We start from the raw sequence: 14,509 nt of genomic DNA, 5'->3' as shown, positions 1-14,509 counted from the left end.
ACACCATTGGAGGGGGCGGAGCTACATCAGAGCGGGTCCCTCCTGGAGCCAAATCAGAGGCTTCTGTTTCTGGGGATGTTGCTAGATACCGTAGCCCAAAAGCTGTTCCTACCAGAGGACAAGGCGAGATCACTTCAGGAGATGGTCCGCATGGTGCTCCGACCTACTCGAGTGTCCATCCATCTTTGCATAAGATTGTTGGGAAAGATGGTCGCCTCATACGGGGCGATCCAGTATGGGAGGTTCCATGCCAGAACTTTTCAGTTGGATCTCCTGAGCAAGTGGTCCGGATCACATCTACAGATGCATCGGATGATTCGGCTGTCACCTCAGGCCAGGATTTTCCTCCTGTGGTGGCTGCAGTCCTCCATTCTCCTGGAAGGCCGGAGTTTCGCGATTCAGGATTGGACCCACCTCACGACGGATGCGAGTCTAAGGGGATCGGGAGCTGTCGCCCAAGGGGCGCAGTTCCAGGGCAGGTGGTCAACCCACGAAAGCCTCCTTCCGATCAACATTCTGGAACTTCGAGCTATCTACAATGCTCTGCTTCAGGCCTCTCCTCTCATCAGGAATCACGCGATCCAGGTACAGTCGGACAACGCCACATCGGTGGCGTTCATCAATCGACAAGGCGGGACAAAAAGCAGAGCCTGCATGCGAGAGGTGTCAAGGATACTCCTCTGGGTGGAAATAAGTGCAAGAGCCATGTCGGCAATCTTCATTCTGGGTGTGGACAACTGGAAAGCGGACTTCCCGAGTCATCACTATCTCCACCCGGGGGAGTGAGGTCTCCACCAGCAGGTGTTCCAGCAGGTCATCAACCGGTCGGGCTGCGAGCAGATATAAATGATGGCTACTCGTCTCAAAAAGAAACTTCCCTGGTATTGCTCGCGAACCATGGACCCTCGGGCGAGGGCAGTCGATGCACTGGCGTCGCCTCTGCCTTACCGGCTGGTCTACCTGTTTCCTCTGACTCCAATCCTCCAAAGGGTGCTAAAGCGAATCAGGAATCAATCCAGGCAATTTTGATTTCCCCGGATTGGCCTGTGGTACGCGGGTCTTCTGGACATGTCTGTCGAAGACCCTTGGCATCTGCCACTCAGAAGCGATCTTCTTCAACAAGGACCGTTCGTCTACCCGAACTTATGGCGACTTCGTTTGATGGCATGGAGGATGAGCGTAACATCCTAGCTCACGAGGGCCTTTCCAAAAAGGTTATTGCTACCATGGTGACGTCAAAACACCCCTTTTTTGGTGTTGCTTAGTTCATACACTGTTCCCTTTAAAACCTTTTGCCTTCAGTGCTAACATCTTTTATTCTTTTACTATGCTCTCTTAAATGTACTATTTCTCTAACGTCCTAAGTGGATGCTGGGGACTCCGTAAGGACCATGGGGAATAGCGGCTCCGCAGGAGACTGGGCACAAAAGTAAAGCTTTAGAACTACCTGGTGTGCACTGGCTCCTCCCCCTATGACCCTCCTCCAAGCCTCAGTTAGATTTTTGTGCCCGAACGAGAAGGGTGCACACTAGGTGGCTCTCCTGAGCTGCTTAGTGAAAAGTTTAGTTTTAGGTTTTTTATTTTCAGTGAGACCTGCTGGCAACAGGCTCACTGCATCGAGGGACTAAGGGGAGAAGAAGCGAACTCACCTGTGTGCAGAGTGGATTGGGCTTCTTAGGCTACTGGACATTAGCTCCAGAGGGACGATCACAGGCCCAGCCATGGATGGGTCCCAGAGCCGCGCCGCCGGCCCCCTTTCAGAGCCAGAAGACAGAAGAGGTCCGGAAAATCGGCGGCAGAAGACGTCCTGTCTTCAACAAGGTAGCGCACAGCACTGCAGCTGTGCGCCATTGCTCTCAGCACACTTCACACTCCGGTCACTGAGGGTGCAGGGCGCTGGGGGGGGGGCGCCCTGAGACGCAATAAAACACCTTGGATGGCAAAAAATGCATCACATATAGCTCCTGGGCTATATGGATGAATTTAACCCCTGCCAGAATACATAGAAAAACGGGAGATAAGGCCCCCTTATCGGCGGCGGAGCCTATCTCCTCAGCACACTGGCGCCATTTTCCCTCTCAGCTCCGTTGGAGGGAAGCTCCCTGGCTCTCCCCTGCAGTCACTACACTACAGAAAGGGTTAAAAAAGAGGGGGGGGCACTAATTACGCGCAGTATTAAAGATACAGCAGCTATAAGGGGAAAAACACTTGTATAAGGTTATCCCTGTGTGTGTATATGTATGTATGTATGTATATATATATATATATATATATATATTATAGATATAGATATAGATATAGATATATAGATAGATAGATAGCGCTCTGGTGTGTGCTGGCAAACTCTCCCTCTGTCTCCCCAAAGGGCTAGTGGGGTCCTGTCCTCTATCAGAGCATTCCCTGTGTGTGTGCTGTATGTCGGTACGTTTGTGTCGACATGTATGAGGAGAAAAATGATGTGGAGACGGAGCAGATTGCCTGTAATAGTGATGTCACCCCCTAGGGGGTCGACACCTGAGTGGATGAACTGTTGGAAGGAATTACGTAACAGTGTCAGCTCTGTATAAAAGACAGTGGTTGACATGAGACAGCCGGCTACTCAGCTTGTGCCTGTCCAGACGTCTCATAGGCCGTCAGGGGCTCTAAAGCGCCCGTTACCTCAGATGGCAGATATAGACGCCGACACGGATACTGACTCCAGTGTCGACGGTGAAGAGACAAATGTGACTTCCAGTAGGGCCACACGTTACATGATTGAGGCAATGAAAAATGTTTTACACATTTCTGATAATACGAGTACCACCAAAAAGGGGTATTATGTTCGGTGAGGAAAAACTACCTGTAGTTTTCCTGAATCTGAGAAATTAAATGAGGTGTGTGATGATGCGTGGTTTTCCCCCGATACCAACTGATAATTTCTAAAATGTTATTGGCATTATATCCTTTCCCGCCAGAGGTTAGGGTGCGTTGGGAAACACCCCCTAGGGTGGATAAAGCGCTCACACGCTTGTAAGAACAAGGGCTCTACCCTCTACTGAGATGGCCGCCCTTAAGGATCCTGCTGATAGAAAGCAGGAGGGCATCCTAAAAGGTATTTACACACATACTGGTGTTATACTGCGACCAGCAATCGCCTCAGCCGGGATGTGCAGTGCTGGGTTGGCGTGGTCGGATTCCCTGACTGAAAATATTGATACCCTAGATAGGGACAGTATATTATTGCCTATAGAGCATTTAAAAGATGCATTTCTATATATGCGTGATGCACAGCGGAATATTTGCCGACTGGCATCAAGTCTAAGTGCGTTGTCCATTTCTACCAGTAGAGGGTTATGGACACGACAGTGGTCAGGTGATGCGGATTCCAAACGGCATTTGGAAGTATTGCCTTATTAAGGGGAGGAGTTATTTGGGGTCGGTCTTTCAGACCTGGTGGCCACGGCAACAGCTGGGAAATCCACGTTTGTACCCCAGGTCGCCTCTCAACATGAGAAGACGCCGTATTATCAGGCGCAGTCTTTTCGTGGGCAAGCGGGAAAAAGGTTCCTCATTTCTGCCCCGTGACAGAGGGAGAGGAAAAAGGCTGCAGAAATCAGCCAGTTCCCAGGAACAGAAACCCTCTCCTGCCTCTGCCAAGCCCTCAGTATGACGCTGGGGCTTTACAAGCAGAATCGGGCACGGTGGGGGCCCGTCTCAATGAATTTCAGCGCGCAGTGGGCTCACTCGCAAGTAGACCCCTGGATCCTTCAGGTGATATCTCAGGGGTACAAATTGGAATTAGAGACGTCTCCCCCTCGCCGTTTCCTAAAGTCGGCTTTACCGATGTCTCCTTCTGACAGGGAGACAGTTTTGGAAGCCATTCACAAGCTGTATTCCCAGCAGGTGATAATCAAGGTACCCCTCCTGCAACAGGGAACGGGGTATTATTCCACACTGTTGTGGTACCGAAGCCGGACGGCTCGGTGAGACCGATTCTAAATCTAAAATCTTTGAACACTTACATACAGAGGTTCAAATTCGTGATTGCGAACCTGGAAGAAGAGGACTACATGATGTCTCGGGACATCAAGGATGCTTACCTTCATGTCCCAATTTACCCTTCTCACCAAGGGTACCTCAGGTTTATGGTACAGAACTGTCACTATCAGTTTCAGACGCTGCCGTATGGATGGTCCACGGCACCCCGGGTCTTTACCAAGGTAATGGCCGAAATGATGATACTCCTTCGAAGGAAGGGAATTTTAGTTATCCCTTACTTGGACGATTCCCTGATAAGGGTAAGATCCAGGGAACAGTTGGAGGTCGGTGTAGCACTATCTCAGGTAGTGTTGCGGCAGCACGATTGGATTCTCAATATTCCAAAATCGCAGCTGATTCCGACGACTCGTCTTCTGTTCTTAGGGATGATCCTGGACACAGTTCAGAAAAAGGTGTTTCTCCCGGAGGAGAAAGTCAGGGAGTTATCCGAGCTAGTCGGGAACCTCCTATAACCGAGCCAAGTCTCAGTACATCAATGAGATTGTTCTGGGAAAAATGGTGGCTTCCTATGAAGCAATCCCATGCGGCAGATTCCACGCAAGAACTTTCCAGTGGGACCTGCTGGACAAATGGTCTGGGTCGCATCTTCAGATGCATCAGCGGATAACCCTGTCACCAAGCACAAGGGTGTCTCTCCTGTGGTGGTTGCAGAGTGCTCATCTTCTAGAGGGCCGCACATTCAGGACTGGGTCCTGGTGACCACGGATGCCAGCCTGCGAGGCTGGGGAGCAGTCACACAGGGAAGGAATTTCCAGAGCTTATGGTCAAGCCTGGAGACATCACTTCACATAAATATCCTGAAGCTAAGGGCCATTTACAATGCTCTAAGCTCAGCAAGACCTCTGCTTCAAGGTCACCCGGAGTTGATCCATTCGGACAACATCACGGCAGTCACCCACGTAAACAGACAGGGTGACACAAGAAGCAGAGGGGCAATGGCAGAAGCTGCAAGGATTCTTCGCTGGGCGGAAAATCATGTGATAGCACTGTCAGCAGTATTCATTCCGGGAGTGGACAACTGGGAAGCAGACTTCCTCAGCAGACACGACCTCCACCCGGGAGAGTGGGGACTTCACCCAGAAGTCTTCCACATGTTTATAAAACTCGACAAGTATTGCGCCAGGTCAAGGGACCCTCAGGCAATAGCTGTAGATGCTCTGGTAACACAGTGGGTGTACCAGTCAGTGTATGTGTTCCCTCCTCTGCCTCTCATAACCAAGGTACTGAGAATTATAAGATGGAGAGGAGTAAGCACTATATTCGTGGCTCCGGATTGGCCAAGAAGGACTTGGTAACCGGAACTTCAAGAGATGCTCACGGAGGATCCGTGGCCTCTACCTCTAAGAAGGGACCTGCTCCAGCAAGGACCCTGTCTGTTCCAAGACTTACCGCGGCTGCGTTTAACGGCAGGGCGGTTGAACGCCGGATCCTGAAGGAAAAAGGCATTCCGGATGAAGTCATCCCTATCCTGATCAAAGCCAGGAAAGATATAACCGCAAAACATTATCACCGCATTTGGCGAAAATATGTTGCGTGGTGCGAGGCCAGTAAGGCCCCGACGGAGGAATTTTCAACTAGGTCGATTCCTACATTTCCTGCAAACAGGAGTGTCTATGGGCCTGAAATGGGGGTCCATTAAGGTTCAAATTTCGGCCCTGTCAATTTTCTTCCAAAAAGAACTAGCTTCAGTCCCTGAAGTTCAGACGTTTGTGAAAGGGGTACTGTATATACAGCCTCCTTTTGTGCTTCCAGTGGCACCTTGGGATCTAAATGTAGTTTTTGGGTTCCAAAAGTCACATTGGTTTGAACCACTTAAATATGTGGAGTTAAAATATCTCACATGGAAAGTGGTCACGCTGTTGGCCCTGGCCTGGGCCAGGTGCGTGTCAGAATTGGCGGCTTTATCCTGTAAAAGCCCTCATCTGATTTTCCATTCGGACAGGGCGGAATTGAGGACTTGTCCTCAGTTTCTCCCTAAGGTGGTTTTCAGCGTTTCACCTGAATCAACCTATTGTGGTGCCTGCGGCTACTAGGAACTTGGAGGACTCCAAGTTGCTAGACGTTGTCAGAGCCCTGGAAATATAGGTTTCCAGGACGGCTGGAGTCAGAAAATCTGACTCGTTGTTTATTCTGTATGCACCCAACAAGCTGGGTGCTCCTGCTTCTAAGCAGACTATTGCTCGTTGGATTTGTAGTACAATTCAGCTTGCACATTCTGTGGCAGGCCTGCCACAGCCAAAATCTGTAAAAGCCCATTCCACAAGGAAGGTGGGATCATCTTGGGCGGCTGCCCGAGGGGTCTCGGCTTTACAACTTTGCCGAGCAGCTACTTGGTCAGGAGCAAATACGTTTGTAAAATTCTACAAATTTGATACCCTGGCTGAGGAGGACCTGGAGTTCTCTCATTTGGTGCTGCAGAGTCATCCGCACTCTCCCGCCCGTTTGGGAGCTTTGGTATAATCCCCATGGTCCTTACGGAGTCCCCAGCATCCACTTAGGACGTTAGAGAAAATAAGAATTTACTTACCGATAATTCTATTTTTCGTAGTCCGTAGTGGATGCTGGGCGCCCATCCCAAGTGCGGATTGTCTGCAATACTGGTACATAGTTATTGTTACCAAAAAATCGGGTTATTGCTGTAGTGAGCCATCTTTTCTAGAGGCTCCTCTGTTATCATGCTGTTAACTGGGTTTAGATCACGAGTTGTACGGTGTGATTGGTGTGGCTGGTATGAGTCTTACCCGGGATTCAAAATCCTTCCTTATTGTGTACGCTCGTCCGGGCACAGTATCCTAACTGAGGCTTGGAGGAGGGTCATAGGGGGAGGAGCCAGTGCACACCAGGTAGTTCTAAAGCTTTACTTTTGTGCCCAGTCTCCTGCGGAGCCGCTATTCCCCATGGTCCTTACGGAGTCCCCAGCATCCACTACGGACTACGAGAAATAGAATTATCGGTAAGTAAATTCTTATTTTTCCCATTGCTTTTATATCTTTTTGTGTTATCTTGGTAACAGTGGATACCTTCCTAGTAATAATTTTCTATAACAACCATTATACAACTATGGGGTCTAATTACCAAGCCTTGGTTGTAGATAAAGTCGCTGGAGATAAAGTACCAGCCAATCTGCTCCTAACTGTCATTTTTCAAATACAGCCTATGGCATAGCAGTTAGGAGCCGATTGGCTGGTACTTTATCACCTGCGACTTTATCGCCATCCAAGGCTTAGTAAATAGACCTCTATGTCTCCTATGGACTTCTGTGCTGTGAAATCCGTTGTGACTTCAGCCAATTAATTTTCGGGTATGTAAGCAGTAGTAACATTTTCTGATTAAACATTGGTTTCAAACAAAACTCTGGTAATCTTAATACGTTCCAAAATATAAGGTACCTAAACTGCAACTAGCCCATCAATGTCCCTTTCCTGCTTTAATCTCCGATTTGTTAACTATGTGGGACCACTTGAAATGAAGAAGCTGTCTTGACATGTACTCCACCCTTTCCCAGAATTCTGTATAGTGTAGGTACAGAGTGCTGATCAGTGTATAGCACATTTTTACACTTTCTAGCATAAAATAGCACATGTAAATCTCTGGTAGCTGTAGCGATACATCACATCTAAAATTAGGCACATTAAAATTTAAAATGTGCCTGCCTCACAAATCAGCACCCTGCACCTAGCGTGAACCCTACTATTACCCTAGGGGAGCTGGATGCATAAACAGTCGGTGCTGCTGTTTAATTATGTTTTGCACCATATAGTCTGAGAACACCATTAGGGGAGAAATACACACTAAATTATCTACATTTTTCTTCAGCTTTACCATAATTCTCTAAAATAAGGCATCCAAAATAGTTTAATTTTAGCAACTGCACATTGGAATGTTGACGACACCCTTTCATTTCAGTTTAAAACCATTATTCTATTTGTTTTTATTATTTACAGGCATCAAACCTCATGAATAACCCACAAGTGCAGCAATTGTAAGTTTTTGTAGAATTCAATGTGCAAATATGTTTAATCATGTTTTGTGTTCAGTGTAAAAGACAGCTGTCTTTACATTTAAATGTAACATCTGTTGTGATCAAGTTCATACACATAAACAAATGTTGTGTACTTGCTTTACAGAATGTCAGGAATGATATCTGGCTCCAACAATCCTATGGCCGGAGAGGCAGCTGCAGGGAACACACCGCCCACTGACCTAGCGAGTCTTATACAAGCGTATGTACAGATTCCTCTCTTATTTTTCCACCTCTGTTTTACTTTGTTACAAAGAGCCAGGATTGCTTCTTTCCTACAGTGGAGCAAGCATACTGTATGCTGGTTATTTAGATGACATGTGTGGCTCTCTCCTTCAGTTAGTGATTTTAAGCCTTTATAATTAAATGAACTCCAAGCCTACATTGTTAGAACATTTGGCAATGCATGCAGTGGAAGCTGAAGTTGGGTTACTGGTTCCTGTGTTACTTGCTAGTCTATGTTCAGAGGCTTGTTGTATATTAAACTTCTCTTCAAACCATCATATCCCAGTTATTGATGATGTCCATTACTCCTCACAAAAAATCTGTATATTAATTCCTCCATCATCCATCTGGAGGACGCTGCGTCATAACCTCTGGTTTAGTGTGTGGGCTATAGAGGTTAAGTACAAAAAAACACTACAGCTGACACCTCCCACCTCTTACCCCTCCCACATCCAGCAGGACCTCAGTCTAGTTTTTTTGTGCGTTGGAGGAAGGCACACTTTTTTATTTATTTATTTTTATTTCTCGTAGATTTTTAGTTAGGTTTGTTTTCCATTTATTTCCTTTCAATTTCAGTGAGGTGCTTAGTCCCTGCTATGGTGACAAGCATCAATAGAGTGAAGTTAGTTTAGTTTAGGAGCTGCTGTGAGCTCTCATCTCACTCTATCCTGCCTCTGGGGGAGTCACTAAACTATGGCAGTTCGTGGGTCTCTCTCCCAGACAATGGGTCTAAATCCAAAGCATGCTCTGCTGTTTATTTTTCTTGTGCACAATGTGCAAAGAAGTTACCAAAGGGGTGCACAGTCCCAGGTACTCTCTGCTCAGCCTGTGCTGTGATACCCCCGGTGTGTCGGCGGTACAGTCAGAAATGCCTCAATGGGCCGGATCTATAACTGATGCTGTAGCTGAGCTACACCAGGCCAGGGACACTGATTGTGCGGTCTCTTCTGATGTTGGACCCCCCATTGCTGCGGCTGACGAGCTCCCCTGGGCACGTAATATGGGAAAATGTTTATGATATGGCTGCTACTTTAAGTAAGATTGTGTCCTCATCTGAGTCCACTTCTATTAGACGTAGGCCAGCGTCTTCTCCGGTGTTCTTTCTGGGTGATCTTATTTCGAATACCTCCTCACATGAGGAGGGGGAGTTAGATCCAGATTGGGAAGACGCTTCCAGGTGGGAAGATGATTCTTCTTCAGACCCTGGGGTCAAACTTTTAATTGATGCTGTTCGTCAGACGTTACAGTTTGAGGAAACTTCGGCACCAGAGTCGTCTTCCACTTCTTACTTTAAAAGAAGGAAGGCTCAGGTGGCAGTTTTTCCTCCATTTTTTCATTTTGATGAAGAATTAAAGGAAGCCTGGTTGAGGCCTGATTTAAAGGTACAGGTTCCTAAAAAGCTTAAGTTATTGTATCCTTTCAGAGATGAGGACACCAAAGGTGGACGCACCCATCACAAGATTAGCGAAAGCAACCAGTATTCCCACTGTACATACAACCACCTTAAAGGATCCAGCGGATAGGAAGAGTGAAGCGGTTTTAAAATCTATTTTCACCCTTACGGGAGTAACCCTTGCGTCCCATACTGGCCAGTGGATGGGTGGTTAAGGCTGTCGAAGAATGGATTACACAAATTGTATCTGGTATCCAATCTGTGGATCCCATTCAAGTCCTCCCACTGACCACCCAGATCACGGTGACCTTGACACATGTTACCAGTGCTTTATTGGTTTCTGTTTCCCTATAAGCTCGAATCTCTGCCCTGGTTATAACTGCTCGTCACTCGCTATGGTTGCGTTCTTGGAACGCTGATTCGGAAACCAAATGCACTTTGGAGGCATTTCCCTTCTAGAGAGTATTTTTTATTTGGTCCTGAGCTGGAGAAGACTATCACTAAGGCTACTGGTGGAAAGAGTCCTTATCGTCTGGTGCTGAAGCCTTCCAGATTTCAGTCCTTTTGACCTCAGGGCAGGGGCGCCTTTACTTCCTTTCGAGGACATACCCGATTCACCCGCAGAGGTGCCTATAGAGGCTGTGGCTCCCAGAATAGTTGTTGACCAGCACCTAAGCCAGCTGATACAGCCTCGGCATGACTATCCGTCATACCACCAAACCCCAGGTGGTAGGCGCACGCTTCCTTTTGTTCAAAGACGTTTGGCTGGACTCCAAGCTGGACCGATGGGTATGCGGCGGCGTCTCCAGGGGTTATATTCTCGACCTTCAGACACGTGTTCCCCACAGCTTCTTTGTAATCCCTCTTCCTCAAGACCCGGTCCACAAATGGGCCTTACTTCAAGCTATGTCCTCTCTTTCCGAGGCGGGGGTCATAGTGCCATGTTTCGCCTCAGCAGAGGGCACTCGAGTTTTACTCTACACTGTTTCTCGTGGACAAGCCGAACGGCTCGTTTTGACCAAGCCTCAACTTGAAGTTGCTGAACCCATATCTTCGCTTGGACAAATTCAAAATGGAATCTCTCCGTTCAGTCATCCTGACCTTGGAATAAAACAAATTTTTGGCGTCCATTGACATAAAGGACGCATACCTCCATGTACCAATTTAGAAGGGACACCACCACCTTTTACGCTTTGTGTTGGGCTCTTTTAACTACCAGTTCCAGCCTCTACCTTTTGGCCTCTCCACGGCTCAGAGTCTTTTCAAAGGTTATGGCTCACGCAGTCGCATTGTTACAGAAACAGGGTGTCACTATCGCCCCTTACTTGAACAACTTATTACTCAAGGCCCCATCCGAGACTCTACTCAGATCACACATCGAGCTATCGTTGCAGACGCTCCAATCCCTCAGTTGGATAATCCACTTTCCCAAGTCACACCTTCTACCATCGCAAAGCATGGTGTTCCTGGGCCTTCTCTTCGACACCAGAGTTCAGAAGGTCTCACGAAAAGGTTCAAGATCTCTGGTCCCGGATACACACTCTTCTCCGCCTACCAAGGATGTCGGTACTCCGCTGCATGCAATTGCTCGGAAAGAAGGTGGCTGCCTTCGAGGCGGTTCCCACGCTTCCATGCCAGGACATTAGACTCCGATTCTGTGTCAGTGGTCCCCCATGAATCTCGGGTTGGACACACAACTATTCCACCTGTCGCCTCAGACACTTCACTCTCTACAGTGGTGGCTTAATTCACCAAATCTAACCAAAAGGTCTCCATTTGGAATTGGGAGATAGTTACTACAGATGCCAGCCTCAAGGGTTGGGGCGCAGTGTTTTGTCACCACTATCTTCATGTTCGCTGGTCCAGAATGGAGGCGACACTGTCAATCAACATACTCGAACTTCGTGCAATTCGTAATGCCTTGGCCCAGCTTCAAGACCTTCAGGGACGTCCTGTTCACATTCAGTCGGGCAACGCGACAGCCGTCGCCTACATAAACAAGCAGAGCGGAACTCGCAGTTGGAGTGCCATGCGAGAGGTAACGCGCGTTCTCCGGTGGGCAGAGTAGTGGATTCCGGCATTATCAGCAGTCTTCATCCCCAGAGTTAGAAAATTGGGAGGCTGACTTCCTCAGTCAGCACACGGTTCATCCCGGAGAATGGAAACGAAATCAGGAAGTCTTTCTGTCGCTGATCCCCATGTGGGTATGGCATCCCGGCTCAACAGCAAGCTTCCCCGGTACGGTGCTCACACCAGGGATCCTCAGGCTGCATTCATGGACGTCATAACGGCCCCTTGGCGGTTTCGTCTCGGATACTTGTTTCCATCTCTGCCCATGATCCCTCGAGTGCTTCAGAGGGTGCGGAGGAAAGCTCTTCCAGTCATCCTCATTGCTCCAGATTGGCCCCGTCGCCATTGGTATGCTCAGATTCAAGACATGTTGGTCAAACTCCCGTACCGCCTTCCCCTTCATCCAGATCTTTCTTAAGGGACCCTGTCGTCACCACAATTTGACTCATCTGGCTTTGACGGTGTGGTTCTTGAAACCAGCATCTTGAGGTCTAAGGGTTTGCCCTCTTCTGTTGTAAATACTATGCTCCGTGATCGGTTACTTCTGGACTTGGTGATTATACATTGCATGGTGTGAGCGGAAGGGCCTCTCGGCGGTCGTCTTTCGCTTTCCGCACCTTTTGGCTTTCCTCCAGGACGGCTAAAGGCCTCCAACTCTCCTCTCTCTAAAGAGACAAGTCTCTGCGTTGTTCGTTTTTCAGCGGAGGTTGGCTGACCTTCCGGATGTTCACTGTTATCTTCAAGGTGTTACGGCTGCGCCATACGTGCCTCCTGTCCCTCCTTGGGATTTGAATTTGGTCCTTGCGGCCCTTCATAAACCGCCATTCAAGCCTCTGGATACAGTGGGCATGCGGTTTGTGACCGGTGGTTTCTCTTTTGGCCATTGCATCTGCTCGGAGGGTCTCCGAGCTGGCCGCCTTGTCTTGCAAGGCGCCTTTTCTCATCTTTCATACTGACCGTGTGGTTTTGCGGACAAAGCCCTCTTTTTTTCCGACAGGGTCCACAGGTTATCCACAGGATAACAATGGGATATGATGGGGCGACAGCAGATTGGCACCAAACGATCAAAAGCTTTCTGGCCTCCCAGGATGCAACGGGCCCGTTGTCAAAGTCAGAAAAATATCATGCTGCACGTTGCCATATATCCACCTCATGCGCGTGCCTGCTGCACGTGCACATTCTCTCCCGTGCATGCGGATACTCGCAGCCGCATGATGGCGCCTCGGCCATGCGCTCGAGCGCGTGGTATGTGCATTTACGGTAGAGTTTGTGTGCGTCTAGCGGGCGACTCAATCGTTAAATAATAACACCAAATAGTATGTTTTATAGATAATGTTCCCCTTAATAATGACTAAGTTTGTTTAATGTAAATGGTCGCTGGACAGAGGAATTCCTCTTTGTATAGTACGAAGGGTCAGACAGGGTTTGAACAGCTGTCTGGTACCTAACTAAAGAACATTTTAATAGCAACAATCCGGTGTTGGTTAGGTAAAGATTAATCGCTCCTGCGTATAGTTATGGCCATTAGTAGATTCTGGACATTTCATATATTTGCGATTCATTACACATGCGGCGGGAATCTTCAGATAGTCACAGCCCACCTGTTCAAACTAACCTATGACCTTTTGTTATGATGCGAGGAGACATTCCTGTGTCCAATGAACAACATAGATTATAGGTCCCTTTGTAGTATACTGTACTCAGTGTATATAAGATCAGCCAGCCTGGGCAGCTCCCTCACTCTCCACAAACGGTTTTCATATTGACTAACTCGGAGCTGGTACCAGGCTGCGCAGCGATCATTCCCAGTGTGTGTAAGTAATTCTCTGTAATCATCTCGCTCTTTGCTTGTATTGGTCATATTCTCTCTCTCTCTCTCTGTTATAGTATAAGATTGTGACGTTATTGTATATTTCTGTCTAGATATTCTGTTAGAATTATGTTAGTTTGTAGTGTATGACTTGTAACTGTTTCCCCTTTTCAATATAACTAAAAGCTTGTTAGTTGTTAGTAAAGGTGTTGGAACCTTAGCACGGTATCGTGTGTTCATTACATTGCAGAGGGTAATAGGAGCGTCTCGATCGCTCAAACAGCTTTAGTGTTAATCAGGTTAAGCAGCGTTATATCGCTACAGTGTTTCAGAACAAAGTTTACAGCATAAGAGTATCCTTTCTGTGTGTTACATTCAAGGTTTACTGATTGTCATCTTGTGAGCGTCTGCGCCGCTCGTGATCTCCTCGTGGTCTCGAGCGTCCGCTACGCTGGTAGCGTAGCATTACGGTAGTCGCTCGCCTATAGCGTGCTCGACACCAAGCGTAAGCTGTGAGCGAGCGTGCCTCATGTGCGTCTCGATCACGGCCGAGCGTATGCTACGCTAAGTGCGTACCCTTACGGTACCCCATACGCCAATCACGTATTAAGTCTCTTACCCATATAGTGAAGGTTATAAGGTAATCAAAATCAGCATTATCACCGTCCATATAGCCCGCCCACTGGCTCAGGCAATCAGTTTTTTGTTTGGTGCGGCAGGAGCCGGACCATGGTCAGAGGGCTGCTGTATCCTTAGCAGCCCCAAGCTTTCTTATTTTATTTTTATAGTCTTACTATTTTTTGAGTGATCTTTCTAAACAGCGTCTTATACGCATATTGGAAAGAGTCGCTCGAACAACTCTGCCGGGTCGCAACAATGCTTATCCACGAGTACAGTGCTTTTTCGTCGGGCGTCTGTGTCGGATATACTAGCGGGTCCATCAGACGTTACC

At 47.9% G+C, this 14,509-nt stretch overlaps 1 protein-coding gene across 3 annotated transcripts in view; it reads left to right on the top strand.

Moving 5' to 3' along the window:
- SGTA (small glutamine rich tetratricopeptide repeat co-chaperone alpha) overlaps positions 1 to 14,509 on the top strand; it is a 61,835-nt gene that overhangs the window by 34,613 nt on the left and 12,713 nt on the right. For all 3 annotated transcript variants that reach the window (XM_063914290.1, XM_063914292.1, XM_063914291.1), the window contains exons 9-10: positions 7,983 to 8,020; positions 8,166 to 8,261. In XM_063914290.1, the coding sequence (XP_063770360.1) occupies positions 7,983 to 8,020; positions 8,166 to 8,261 (134 nt within the window). The remainder of the gene's footprint in view (positions 1 to 7,982; positions 8,021 to 8,165; positions 8,262 to 14,509) is intronic.

The sequence above is a fragment of the Pseudophryne corroboree genome, chromosome 1 (assembly GCF_028390025.1).
Source record: "Pseudophryne corroboree isolate aPseCor3 chromosome 1, aPseCor3.hap2, whole genome shotgun sequence".
Classification (NCBI taxonomy): domain Eukaryota; kingdom Metazoa; phylum Chordata; class Amphibia; order Anura; family Myobatrachidae; genus Pseudophryne; species Pseudophryne corroboree.
Note: the sequence above shows the minus strand (reverse complement) of the source record. Positions and strands in the feature narration are given on the sequence as shown.